Here is a 14,471-nt window from a genome sequence, read left to right on the forward strand (position 1 = left end):
TGTTTGCCTTTTGAGACAGGGTCTCACCATGCAGTTCAGACTGGCCTTGAGCCCATTTTGTAGCCCAGGCTGGCCTTGAACTCACAACAGTCCTCTTGCCTCTGCCTCCTGAGTGCTGAGATTACAGGTGTGCACCATCATGCCCAAAATTCTTTTTTTTTTTTTTTTTAATGTATTTAGTACAGGGTTTCACTACACAGATCAGACTTGTAGTGATCCTCCTGTTTTCAGCCTCCCCAGTGCTGAGATTACAGGCGAGCACCACCATGCCCAGTCTCAATTGTCGGCTCAGTGCACCCCAGGGACGGGGCTGACATGGCAGGCCGGGGATCAAACCCTCGGCTCCTGCATCTGCCTAAGCAGGCACTTTAATCCACTGAGCTAGCTACCTGGCCGGTCCTTTTATTTTCTTGTAGTGTATTCTCATGTCAGTGTTCTTTTCACTGTCTCCTATTATTTCCCCTCTCTTCCTCCTGTCACCCATATCTTTGCATGCCCATTATTTATGCTATCCTCACTCCATCCCTTTCTTTCTCTTTCCTTTTTCTCCTCTACCTTCATCTATCCTCTTCTCCTGACTACTGCTCTTATGAATACCTCAGCAATGTCTGAGGAAAACTCTGTAGACAAGTAGGCAGTTAAACAAGGCTGGACATGTCACTTGCTTTGATCATAGTGGATGTTTGTGAATCAGGGATAACCGATGTCATTTGTCTCTCTGTTCTGGCCTCCTCTGTCTTGATTTTTAGCTTAGAATAAAGCTAATTACATATGCTATGACTGATAGTTATTAATAAACAGGCTTTTGGTAGAAATAATGTGAAAGTTAAATATTCTGTCACATAGAAGTGACACTTTTAGGCATTTTTCTTTTCAGAGAAAAAAGACAAACATTTTTAAAGAAATTCTTATGAATAAGCACAGAATAAATTTTGCGATGAGTGACAGAGAAATAGAAAGCTAAGCTAAATCATGAACAAAGGATTAGAATCCAGAATGTGAATATATGTGAGTATATATCTGAATATATATCTGAGGCCTAGCTTAGTAATAAAGTACTTGTCTATCCTGTATGAGGACTTTTCAATCCTCAGCACTACATTCATACATACATAAAAGATAGTCAACATCATTAATAAGTAGGGAAAAGCAAATTAAAATAATAAGATATTATTTCACAATAATTGGATTGCAAAGTTTGAAAGACAAGTTGGTGAGAGTGCAGACAAATGAACACTTTTTGACACTGCTATGTATAGCAGTATAGTGGAGCAGAGTATAAAATTGGAAAGCAGTTAGGTCATATCTAATAGCGTTGAAGATGTGTGCATATTATGACCCAGTAATTCTCCTTGTAGATGTACTCTAGAGAGCCTTATACTTGAACACAAGAAAATGCACAAAGATATTTATAATGGCCTTGCTAGAAACTGTGAAAAACTGAAAACAACCTAAAATGCCCACCATTAGGGGAATGGGCAAATTGTTGTGTGCCAGTACAGTAGGCTAGTCAGTAGCCACTACTATAATTGATCTTGTCAACATGCTTCTATATTAATAATACTAAAAATAAAATGACAATCCAATATATACAATATGATACTACTTATTGTTTTGTTTTTGAGACAGAGCTATAGAGTACAGTCTGACCTTAAATTCATGGGGATCCTATTGCTTCAGCCTCCTGAATGCTGGGATTACAGATGTACACCACCACACCCAGCTGTGGTACTGTTTAGGAAGAAAACTTTGAAACAAATAATATTACAGGCTGTTTATGAGGCACGCACTTACATAGTAAAAGTCTAAAAATTAGCATGTGAAGGATACACATGCCAATTTCGCTGCAGTGGTTGATTCGAGAAAGGGGATAAAATAGAGTTGGGTATTATCTGAAACAAATGTGACAGGTACTGCATTAACATTTCTTTAATCTGGGTAGAAGACACATAGATGTCTTAAACATATACTTCCCAGCATATGAAATTTCTTTATCCGAAATCAAAACATAGGACCCAAAGGCAAGTTCAGCACCTAAGAGTCTTGAACCCTCTTTCTCTCCTCTAAGTACTAACCAGACCTAACCCTGCTTAGTTTCAAAGACCAGACAGGATCTGTTATGTTCAACATGGTACAGCTACATGATTTTGCAGCCTCTCTCTTTCTCTCCCTCTGCCCTTTCTCTCTCTCTCTCCTTCCTCTTCTCTCTCAGTTTTATTGCTGGTACTTGAACCCAGGGCCTTTGATATACTAGACAGGCACTCAACTACTGAGCTGCATCTTTTTTTAAAAAATTATTTATTTATTTATTTATTTATTTATTTGATACAGGGTCTCACTACACTGTTCAGACTCAGTGATCCTCCTGTCCTCCTGTATCAGCCTCTCTAGCACTGGGATTACAGACATGCACCACCACGCCTGGTTTCAGGCTGGCATGGCTTGTGGTACCAGGGATCAAACTCAGGACCTTGTGATTGCTAGGCAGGTGCTTACAATGCCAAGCTATCTTCCCAGCCCCGTGAGCTGCATCTTTATCCCTTCCTTTTGTTTTAAGACAAGATCTGCCTGAATTACCCAGGTTGATCTCTATCTAACTTGCCATTCTCCTGCCTTAGCCTCCCTAGTAGCTTGTATTATAGGCATGTACTATGTACACTCTACTCTTAAAATATATATATCGAAGATTCAGGTTATAGTTCAATGGTAGAGTGATGCAGTGCTTAACTAACATGCATGAGGCCCTGAGTTCCATCCCCAGTACCACTATGTAAAAACCCCAAACAACAATGAGATCTTTACCAGGTGCTATAGCACATGCCCATTGCCCCAGACACCAGGGAGGCTAAACCCAGGAGTTAAAACTAGCTTGAGCAATGTCATGAGACTCTGGCTCAAAAGCAAATACACAAACTATATATGCCACGTTCATCACTGTGATTAAAATGAGTACTTAAAATTCAGAGATGGGATTTGTTTCTGGTAGCTCCCAGATTCTGGAACTGGGCTCAAACACACTGGCTCCCAGAAAAGGTTTTTTAGCTCCTATAGACAGCTGGCTGGAGTATAAGTTAATTTCTCTTCCTTTGTGAATTACAAATTACCTTTAATTAGGGGGAAGAGAGATTTTAAGGAAATCTGTTTTATCGCCTATTAACTTTTCAATTTCAATTCTACGTTATTAGTAAGATGAGACTACAGATAGAATCTTCTGGAGTATGTGTATGTTGTGGGGGAAAGGACATTTTTATTCTCAAACTTGCATTTTGTATTAAGAGTCTATTGTCAAAGAAGTTAAAGTGTTCTGGGCACAAGTAGCCCTTTGACAGCCGTAGCTGCTTTCTAAATCATTTGATCCTGCCTCTGCTCAGGTGGCCATAGGCAGGAACATAAACTCCTATGCCTTTCAAGCAAACTCATCAGGGAGAAAGTGAACTTCTGCCTCCAGTGCTATAGAGCAATCTAGTGTGTGTTTTTCCAGCCTTTGTCTTAGCTTCCTAAATAGCATGCGTACGTTGCCTCTAAATTTGAGTTATGTTTGCCTTCCTCTTTTCTAGAAATAGCATAGCCCCAGTCTGAGTTGATAGAGAGCAATGGGTTACAGACCTGAGAAGCGGCGAGATAACATTAAACCCTCTGTACTCCAACCTTCCCCCTGGCCCTCAGCAAATGTCAAGGGCTGCCTTCTCTACCGCAGCAGCCAGCTGGCACGAGGAGGACAGGTTTGATGGTTTAATCACCCAGGGACACAAGTGGCTATTTTTAAGTACCCTGAAAGGAAGGAAGCTGGCTCTAGATTGAACTGGACACAGGAATGTGTTGGAAGCTTCAGCTCTTATATGCAACCCTTTCTACCCCAGGCTGCTACTAGGGGTCTTCTGAATGACTCTGTTCTGTCTTTCTTGTCACAGAATTGTACAGCTACACTGAGAACCTGGAATTCACTTCCAACAGGCGGTGCTTTGAAGAAGATTTCAAGACACAAGGTGATCCCAGACCCTCACACATAAAGATGTGCTTTCTCCCTCTATAGTGGCCCAGTCTGATCCAGTAAAAGGCTAAAACAAAGTATGCTCCTCCATGGCTTACCTTTCCCTTCTCTTATGTGGGATGCATGGTTCTCTGATCTCATTTGGAAAGCCTAGGGGGAGTAGCAAAAGAAGCCTGAGCTGAACCTCTTTCCCTGTATAAAGGACCAAAAGGCAGAGAAATGGTGAGGCTAGGTCAGACTAGTGCCCGCCGTCTCATGGAGCCAGTGTGTGACTGAGTCCTTGAAATTAGCTCTTCATCCCTGCCCTTAACTCTAACCCACTCTCAGTAGCAATTTTATGTGCCCACACTGTAATACCCTCAGATTTCTATTTATTTGGCCAATGACAATTCACTACTCAGTTCAACAAATGTGTGGTAAATGTGTGTTGTGTCAGAGATGCACGAAGCAAGGATGAAGGTAAATATGTAGCTTCTACAAAGAGCTTATAACCCGGTAGCAGCAGGGAGATGTGTACATCACAAAGCTAGCTAAAGCCAACAGGAAAACATGAAAGGCCATAGAAAAGTAAAGGACGTATTAGGGAACAGAGATTTCACCTGGGACATTAGTGTGAAAGGTCATTTCATATTGGGCGTCCTAGATGGCTAGGATTTGCATGTGGATGGAGACAAAAACTCCTGGAGGAAAGGAAGCAAAAGGATAATAAGTTGGTATGGAGGACAGGAAGAATGTTGAATATGAAACTAGGAAGTTGTTTCAGGCCAGAGTATTTTAGATCTTTTTCCCCTTTATTCCGTTCCTAAATAAGGAAAGCTTCAGGTTGAAGGCCCTAGGTTTGAACCTTAGCACAGTAAAAAAATTTTAAAATAAGGAAATCTTTTGTTCTTTTTCTGTACTAGGGATTGAACCAGGACCTTCCCACTAAGCTACATCTCAGCCATTTATATTTTTAAATTTTGAGACAGGATCTCATGAAGTTGTCTGGGCCAGGGTCAAACTTGTGATCCTCCTGCCTCAGCCTCCCAGAGTGCTGGGATCATAGGCATTTGTATGATGCCTGGCTAGGAAATCTTTTAGAGAAAAGTGTGTATTGAGAGCTCAGATCAGTGGCAGATACAGTCAGAAGCCTTCCCAGAAAGTGGTGGCAGTAGCCAACACTGGATCTACGTGGCCTTCTATCCCTAGTGCAAGGCAAGGAATGGCTGGAATTGGAAGAAGATGCCCAAAAGACCTATGTGATGGGACTCCTGGACCGGTTGGAGGTGGTTAGTAGGGAGCGGCGCCTGAAGGTGGCCCGAGCTGTTCTCTATTTAGCCCAAGGTGAGTTCCTCCACTTGCCAACCTCAGAAGGGCAGAGACTGGAGAGGAAAGCGAGGGGAGATGGACTGTTTGACAAAGTTCCCTGCCTCTCGAAGATACATGTGCTAGAAGTAATCCATGCTTATGAGGAAAATGAAGAGATGGGGTCAGGTACTATTCAGAATCCCTTGGTATACCTCTGTGTGTTTTTCTTTGTTTGTCTTGTTTTGTTTTTATTTTATTTATTTATTTATTTACTTATTTTGCGGAACCGGGGATAGAACTCAGGCTCTTATGCTTGCCAGGGAAGCGCTTATTCCACTGAACCATCTCCCCGGCCCTTCAGAATCCCTTGGAATCACCTTTATGGGGTTCTTTTTCCTCTAATCTCAGCTACAAGGGTATATGTGAAGATTAATAAGAAAGTCAGTGTGATCAGAGCTGATGCTGTCCTGTCAGCTGGGCAGGGAAATGTCTTTCATCAGCAGTGGCCTGGTCCCAACACTGAGTGGAGATAGGGACTCACTAAGGCTCCTGTGCATGGCTTGTCATTGGCATTTTGAAGGTTCAAGCCAGTACAGCAGCAGGAGGGATGCTGTGAGTAATTTGGAGGTGATTGGAAGTAAAAGAGGTCAGTTGGGGGAGGCTTCCCAAAAGAGACGTGGGCTAGCAGGAGGGGTGAAAGTGTATCAGGACATCCAAACAAGAGGATTGCTGGAAACCAGCCAGCTGGGAGCTAAACAATTGTAAAAGAAAAAATAAATGAAGAGGAAAGAAAGTAGGCATTAGGTGAAGGGAAGACTAGCACATAAGATGGTATCACCCTTGCTTTTAGATCTGGTGCCCTGGCTAACTTCCAGCTGCCAGTATAAAGGTCTTTTTGCCTGGGGGCTTTCTCCACAGCTAAGGAAGGGTAACCAGGAAGTGTAGGGAATTAACATACTCTCTGAGTCCAGTAGTCCTCATAAAATGACTGACAGGAATGAAATGATAAATAGCCTGACTGTAACACCCCTCTGGGTAGGGTAACTGAGTTTGTGTGCTTTGTATCGTTTAAAAGGCCTCCGCTTGGGGTTGTACTCTTGTTGCCATATCTCCTCCCTTACTTTACTATTTCTCCATGGATGAGTCCTAGGATGAACTTCCAAATAAACTACTTGTACTTGAATTCTTACTTATTTCAGAGTCTACTTTTGGGAGATCCCAAAGTTAAGACAGGCCATTAATGAATACATTGGACCTACCCCTAGTGAGTACCCTCTTTTCTCCTGTCTCCTTGAAGAGAGTGCTCAGAGGTACTGCCCTGTCTTTTCCAACCTAATTGTGGGCCAGGTGTAAGAAGACAGTTTTAAGATCATGGGTCAGGAAGGAAACACTGCAATTCCTGCCCCTCCTCAACCCCTCTGGCAACTGTCTGGTCCTTTAGGCACTTTTGGGGAATGTGATTCAGAGGTCGATGTGCTACACTGGTCCAGGTACAACTGCTTCCTGCTCTATCAGATGGGGACCTTCTCAGCCTTCCTGGAGCTACTCCACATGGAAATCGAGTGAGAAGCCTTAGGGGTGGGCTTACCTAGACAACCCTCTTCCTTGAAGGGCCTCATGTCCTCTGCTGGTTTCCTCCCACAGAGACCACTGGGGAGCTGGGACTGTGTACACCTCAGCTCAGGGACAGTGTCCCTCTGTCCAGCCATGTCTCCTCCTGATATTCCGCCCTCCTCCCTGAGCTTGGGCTCAGAAGCAGCTTCTGTCCCAAGTATAGCTTCCTTCCTAGGCTTCAGGGGCCTGTTGAGGTTGGATTCTTTTTTGTTAAATCCAAGTACCCTCGTAACTTAGCCTGACTTTGGAATCCATACCCCATTTTGTCTCACTGCTTTCACCCAGGACTTTTAGGGTAGGGTGAAATCTGTTTCTTGTTCATCAGGTGGTACTTTGCATCTATTTTATGTCTAACAGCATTAGGCATAGTGGTGCTCACAAGAGGAATGGACATCACGGACACAGTCCTTGCCTGTCTTCACACAGAAGAGAGTTTACTGAGTTAGCAAGAGAATTCTCTATGGGCTCCTTTACCATAAGACAGTTTCAGGTGTCTACATAGCCAGGGAGTGGCAGATCCTCATTTGTGGGTATGTTCGGTGAGAGAAACAAGACTCTGAGGGTTCCTTTTCTCTCCTTCTTCCCCATGGCAGCAACAGTCAGGCCTGTAGCAGTGCCCTTCGGAAACCAGCTGTCTCCATTGCTGATAGCACAGAGCTCCGGTGAGTGGGGCTGACTGAGGGCTGGGAGGGGGCTGATTACCCCTTCCTCAAAGCCTAGACCGCAGGGCATTGCCTGCTATCTACTCTCATTGGTTTGGACTTCCCCTGAGATCATCCCTGAGGTCTCTCTTGACTACCAGCTGGGCTGGGAACACTCAGGAACCTTTTGTGACCTTTTGTAACCTCAGGGTTCTGCTGAGTGTCTTATACTTACTGGTGGAAAATATCCGCTTGGAGCGAGAGACAGACCCCTGTGGGTGGAGGACAGCTCGGGAGACCTTCCGCACTGAACTGAGTAAGAAGTGGCATTTAAGGACAGGTGGGGATGGCATGTAGTGGGGAGGGGGGACACACACCATCTGCCTAGAAGAGATAGTCCTTTCTTTTTTTTTTTTTTTTCAGTACCAGGGATCAAACTCAGGACTTTGTACTTGCCAGGCAGGCGTGAGATAGTCCTTTCTTTCCTTTTTTTTTTGTACCAGGAACCAAAATTGTGCTTGCCAGGCAGGTGCTATGCCACTAAGCTATATCCCTAACCCTTTTTTTTTTTTTAATTAACATTCTTTCATTTAGGAGTTATTACATGGGAGGCACAAGGGCTGGGTTTGATTGATCCCCTGTATCTATGAGTCAGGACTAATCATAGGACTTTCCTGTGCTTGGTTTCTTTGGTTGCGAATGAGAGCCCTTCCTCTCCCATTTCATCACAGATTCCACATCAAAAAATTAGTTGAGGGGCCAGGGAGATGGCTCAGTGGAATAAGCGCTTCCCTGGCAAGCACAAGGGCCTGAGTTCAATCCCCGGTTCCACAAAAAAAAAAAAAAAGAAAAAAGAAAAAATTAGTTGCATCACCTTAAAAATTGAATTCTGTTCACATGTAAGTTGATGTGGTCATTTAAGTGGAATAATATATGAAAGCCTATGAACTTTTAAAAATATATTTATTGGTGTGGCAAAGTGAATTGTTGTCCATGCAATACCTTGAGTGGCTCAGCCACAAAGTACCATCTTCATTACCATTACTTCTAGTTTGGCCTCCACACCCACAGCATCACTGAAACTCTGGGAGTCAAGCTATTTTACCTCAATAGCCTCCATTTCTGCCTTTGAAGGGCTTTGCTCTGGGATCCACTAAGCCTCCTGCTCAGGACCAGCTACCCTAGATTTCTCCAGCAGAGGTGGCTGACTTCCTCAGTATGTCCAGACTCAGGGACACAGGAGCAGGGTTTCAGCTACTTCATCATTTTCTCACTTGTCTCCCTTCGTCCCCAGGCTTCTCCATGCATAATGAGGAGCCCTTTGCCCTTTTGCTCTTCTCTATGGTTACCAAGTTCTGCAGTGGCCTGGCCCCCCACTTTCCCATAAAGAAGGTCCTGCTTCTGCTCTGGAAGGTGGTCATGGTGAGTGGCTGACCTCCCTATTCCCATTTCGTCAGATCAGTGGCACCCACCTCAGTTTCTTTTGTTCTAACTCCAAGAACTGATAGCAGCTGCTAGCCAGCAGCTAACAAGGAGGGACAGGACCACCCTCAAGATGGCAGATGTGCTGCATCCGAGCAGGTGTCTGTCTCTCTGTGACAAGTGGGAGATGCTGCTCCATGAGTCAAGTTCCCCTAATAGAGCTGATGACTCATAGCAAGAACACAGGCTGGAACAGGGAGATCTGCTGCTGCTGATACCAAGGAACCTTGGGCAACTCTGCCTCAGTGTTTCTAGGGTTATTACTTGCCCTCCCTCTAGATAAATAGTGGATTTATCTTTTTTCAAAAGTAAGTTCTTTTTTTTTTTTTAAACTGTCAGTTCAGTGATTCTTTTTTTTTTTAATTTTATTTATTTATGTGTGTGTGTGTGTGTGTGTGTGTGTGTGGCCAGCTCAGCCCACCAGGGGGCGGCGCTGGCTGGCATATGGTGCTGGGGGATTGAACCGCGGTCCCTGTGCTTTGTTTAGCTTAGCTTGTTCTAAATAGGTGCTTTAGACCACTGAGCCATCTCACCAGCCCCAAAAAGTAAGTTCTTGGGCTGGCCAGATAGCTCAGCAGAGTAAAGCACCTGCTTAGGCAGAGAGCAGCAGCTGGGATTCGATCCCTGGTATGCCATGCCAACCCCGCCCCCAGGGCACACTGAAATGGCAATTGAGACTGGGTGTGGTGGTGCGCACCTATAATCCCAGCATTTGGGAGGCTAAAAACAGGAGAATCACTGTGAGTCTGATGTACGTAGTGAGACCCTATGACCCTGTATTAAATACATTAAAAAATGTAAGTCCTTAGCTAGGAGTAGTGGTACATGCTTATAATCCCAGCACTCAGGAGGCTGAGAAAGGAGGGTCACCCACCATAAGACTGAAGCCAGCCTGAGCTACATAGTGAGACTCTGTTTTTAACAAATCAAAAATACACACACACATACATACATACATAGAACTTATAAGTGTATGGTGGCAGTTTTGTTACTTATTCAGCCTGATCCACTATCCCTGTTGAACAACAAACCCTTCAGGCCAGCCTCACAGGGGAACTGTCTTCATGGCAGAGGAAATTGAGTGACTGTGTGGGTTCAAAGTATCCAGATGTATCCTTTACAAAGGAGGCCTCACAAATCCCTTTTCTAATTTCTGGTGGTGGTTCTAACTCTGGTTCAGTAAATAAAAATAATTTATTTTGACCCCTGAGCTCCTCAGCCTTGGGTGGTATCCACATTTGCCCTTTCCTGTTTTTTGGCTCCTTTATTCAGGAGGGAATCTGAGGAGCCTGAAGGTTGGAGTTCTTTCTTCCTAGCTATGCTTCTCTGCCCTTGTTTTATCTGGCATCCCTCCCTCACTCTTCTCTGTCTCCTTTCCTTTTCACTTTTAGTTTACCCTTGGTGGATTTGAGCATCTGCAGACTCTCAAAATACAGAAGCGGGCAGAGCTGGGCCTGCCTCCGTTGGCCGAGGACAGTATCCAGGTGGTGAAGAGCATGCGCGCGGCTTCACCACCCTCCTACACTCTGGACTTGGGGGAGTCTCAGCTGGCACCACCACCCTCCAAGCTACGAGGTCGCCGTGGTTCTCGAAGGGTATGGACTAAAACAGACTGGTGTGACATTGGCTGACCAAAAATCAAGATTAAATTACTCTGGATATCATAAGAAAGGACAGTAAACAATGTGGCTCATTCTGACCCAGGATGGTCCTGTGACCAGCCTGAAATCTTTGAGCAATGGTCCGTCAACCTGACAGGCTCCTGGGCTATCCTGATGGAACACTGTGACATCAGTATCATATGGCCATGTCTTCTCTGGGGGTCACTGGTCTGGACCTCCGAGACTGAACATCCTAAAATCCCAGCACTCTGGGGATGGGGTTCCCAGAAAATCCATGTCCCTAGGGTGTGGCATTTTACCTTTTTTTTCTTTCTTTCTTTTTCTTTCTTTTCCTTTTTCTTTTATTTTTAACTTTACCATTTTCTTATCAGCAAGGTTTACTTTGAGCTAGCCATACTCTTATCTGACCCTGGAGCTACAGGTTTACATTAAGAGATAACTGCTTAGGGTTCTAGGTATACGTTGCAGCTCTGAAAAATTAAGAATAAATTAAACTGAGATCTGGCCATGTTCCAGATCTCACTTGCCTGGCATTCTTGAGTTCACCAACTAACTAGAGGTGACCAGAACAGATAGTCATGCTCACTAATCCAGTCTACATTATATGCAATGTAATTTTTTAACCTTTTGTTTATTCTATAAAGCAATGCTTACTCATTGTAGAAACAAATACAAAAATGGAACAAATATAAAAATGTGATGAAGAGAGAAAAGAAAAATCACCCACAATCTTAACAACCAGAACCAGTGACTGTTAACTTTTTGGCCTATTTCTGTCTAATCTGTTTTTCTTTTTGCAATAAGATTTAAAATTCCAAACTCACTTGCCTTTGCCTAGTAGCAGTCTTCTGTCCTCTTCCACAGTCGACCAGCTGGTGTATGCTCATAGGAGGCAAACTAATTGAATGTTCACCTAAGTAGATCATAATTAAGAAGGAAAGTGCTGACCAAAAAAAAAAGCATCAGTGCTTTCTGAAAGTTAAGTAACAGTGACTTTAGGATTATCTCTAGTCTGTCCCTGGCTATTGATATGGTTGCCAGATTTCTGCTTATCCTGGGATTGAAGCCAGTGTGAGCTATTAGGTTGGGATGGGAAGTGGAATGTTCTCAGAGGAACTGGGTTCAGACTCCCTGTACCCTAAAATCTGGAAGTTTCTAGGTGGGCCTGGCTTCAGACAAGGCTGCCCAAAGTGAAATCTCTGTATATTTTCTTCCCCTATCCCCAGCAACTCCTCACTAAGCAGGACAGCCTGGATATCTACAATGAAAGGGATCTCTTCAAGACTGAGGAGCCAGCCACAGAGGAGGAAGAGGAGTCTCCTAGTGATGGAGAACGTACCTTGGATGGAGAATTAGACCTGCTGGAGCAAGACCCTCTGGTGCCACCTCCACCCTCACAGGCACCCCTCTCTGCTGAGCGAGTGACCTTTCCCAAAGGCTTGCCCTGGGCCCCGAAAGTCAGGTAGGTTTAATAACAACTGAACTCCACCCTTTGGGGCTTTAGTCCCCAAAGGTCCAGAATAATATAATCTTTGTCTTCATTGCTCATCGAGCTGGGCTGGCAGTCAGAAGTCGTGGGTTTGACATTCTCCATTGACTGCTATCTTCCCTCATTGCTCCAGACCACCATTTAGAGGAGCAGGAGCCCAGAAAGGTTTCTCTCACAGTTTGCTTTTCTTCCCTTCTCTGCGGTTGGTCTTGCCATCATCCTCTCAGACAGAAGGACATTGAGCATTTCCTGGAGATGAGCAGAAACAAGTTCATTGGATTCACCCTGGGGCAGTAAGTGATCGAATGGTCAAAATTGGCCATGAAGGGGCTCCTAGGAGGCCAAAGGAACAGGTTGCTGCTGTGAGGGCTATTGTCAAGTAGTCATAGTGCGACCTAGAGCCACAGGACCACAGTGATGACTTTGGGTTCTCTCCACAGAATTTGTTCCTTGAATTCCTTCCAGTGTCCTCAAAGAACTTTGTGTTAGAGCCAAATATAGGATCTTGAGCAGCAGATTACTTCCTTCTTGGGCCTCAATTTCCTCATGAGATGTTAGATTAGATAAAGAAGAGGCATGATCACAACAGATCCAATCTTCTCCCATTTCTCTACCCTCATGAATTCTTCCCACTGGCCTATATAAAACATAGAAGGCTTTGTTATTTGATTTTCACTGTCAAAAACTTTGTTGGGGCTTGGTTTATTGGACACATTTGTAGTCCCAGCTACTAGGGAGGCTGAAGTGAGCTTGAGGCCAGCCTGGGCAATTTAATGAGACCCCCCCTCCCTATCTCACAAAAATAAAGATAAAAAATCGTAGTGTCTTTGGGCTACATAAATTCTTTTCAGTAGGAAACCATTACTCTCAGACCAAGTGAGTCTCCAAAGAGACTTTACAAACCTAATTCTCAGTAAACACTTCAGTGTACCATTGTTATTTTTGAGTCCTGAAGCAAGATGTGGGACGTAGAGGCTTACTAGTGGTGTGGTCCCTGTGACTGCAGGGTGTGTGGGTAATTTTCTGCTCTTTTGAGACTCATCACTGATGTTTCTGCCTTTCTCAGGGACACAGATACCTTGGTGGGATTGCCCAGACCCATCCATGAGAGTGTGAAGACCCTAAAGCAGGTGACCAGGGTGGGCTGCAGGAATAGGGAGACATCAAGGCAAGTAAGATTCCTAGGTCTTAGACACAGAGTGGAACTCTTCTGTCAGTCACATTGAGGACCTTCTACACTCGCCCTGCAAGCCTGGCTTTTGGCCAAATAGGAAAAATCAGGTCTCTATCTACTTACCTAGTTTCCTGCATTCACATAGCTGATAAAGTTTTCATTTGTTGCTCTCATTCTTCTTCCCTCTTTCTATTCTTCTCTTTCTCACTCACTTTCCACTTCTTGCTCCCTTTCATTTCACGTCTCTCTGCCCATAGATCCACTAATGTGCAAAGGCCCAGGACTGAGTAGGAGAGTAGGAGTCTGCCCGAAAGCCACTGTGCATGAGCACAGAGTAGGGAGGCATCGCTCTGTGCACACCTACATCAGCTCTCAGGGCAGTGGCCAGGGAAAGGCTTGGCCTTGGCTCGGCCTTGTACTTTGAAGGTAAATGCTTAAATATTTGCTGCTGTTCAACAAATATGGAAATATATACTACCCAGCAGCACCGTGGAAGAAGCACTTTGCTTGATGCTGGTGATGTAGAGGTGAATAAGACTCCTGTCTTCAGAGAGTTTATATCTACTGGGGGCAGATATCCATAGCAGAACAAGGCTTCATCAGCAAGAAAGTTGAGAAACTGGTTACACAGGTGACTGTCACCCTCAGCCCTGTTGATGTCGTCTTATCTTCGCCAGCACAAGTATATCTCCATCGCAGATGTGCAGATCAAGAATGAAGAGGAGCTGGAGAAATGCCCCATGTCTTTGGTGAGCCAGGAGAAGGGACTGTATGCAGTGCCGCTGCAGATGTGTGTGCATGCACTGATTCAGTGTGCTGGGCTCTGGCCAGGTGCCAGGCAAGACCAAGGGCTTGATTTCATGCTATTTTAAAGTTGAGGAGGAAAGTAAACAGGGCTACTGAGGATGGTAGATGCAGTGCTGAAATTTTACTTACTTTTTAAGCAGTGGCAAAGTTTATTTGATGTATGTTTTTCAAAACTACTTGTTTCTGGCTAAAGGTTGGACCAGAAAAAAGGGCAAAAACACTGATCAGTCTTGAAATCAGTCAAGGTGACCTGGACTAAAGTAGTAACTGAGAGAACAGGAAAAGTAGGTGAATCTGGTTTATATTTTGGAGGTGTCACTGACAAGACTTGCAGTTCAGTTGGATGTGGGAAAACAGGCAAAAA

The 14,471-nt window shown here is 44.3% G+C and overlaps 1 protein-coding gene across 3 annotated transcripts in view; it reads left to right on the forward strand.

Annotated features, from left to right (window-relative positions):
- Strip2 (striatin interacting protein 2) overlaps positions 1-14,471 on the forward strand; it is a 46,886-nt gene that overhangs the window by 8,344 nt on the left and 24,071 nt on the right. For all 3 annotated transcript variants that reach the window (XM_023702875.1, XM_004642743.2, XM_023702876.1), the window contains exons 3-13: positions 3,912-3,986; positions 5,180-5,314; positions 6,720-6,840; positions 7,486-7,554; positions 7,743-7,849; positions 8,828-8,955; positions 10,407-10,610; positions 11,864-12,099; positions 12,354-12,419; positions 13,193-13,256; positions 13,978-14,049. In XM_023702875.1, coding sequence (XP_023558643.1) covers positions 3,912-3,986; positions 5,180-5,314; positions 6,720-6,840; positions 7,486-7,554; positions 7,743-7,849; positions 8,828-8,955; positions 10,407-10,610; positions 11,864-12,099; positions 12,354-12,419; positions 13,193-13,256; positions 13,978-14,049 — 1,277 coding nt within the window. The remainder of the gene's footprint in view (positions 1-3,911; positions 3,987-5,179; positions 5,315-6,719; positions 6,841-7,485; positions 7,555-7,742; positions 7,850-8,827; positions 8,956-10,406; positions 10,611-11,863; positions 12,100-12,353; positions 12,420-13,192; positions 13,257-13,977; positions 14,050-14,471) is intronic.

This window comes from Octodon degus, unplaced genomic scaffold (assembly GCF_000260255.1).
Source record: "Octodon degus isolate 3935 unplaced genomic scaffold, OctDeg1.0 scaffold00160, whole genome shotgun sequence".
Lineage (NCBI taxonomy): Eukaryota > Metazoa > Chordata > Mammalia > Rodentia > Octodontidae > Octodon > Octodon degus.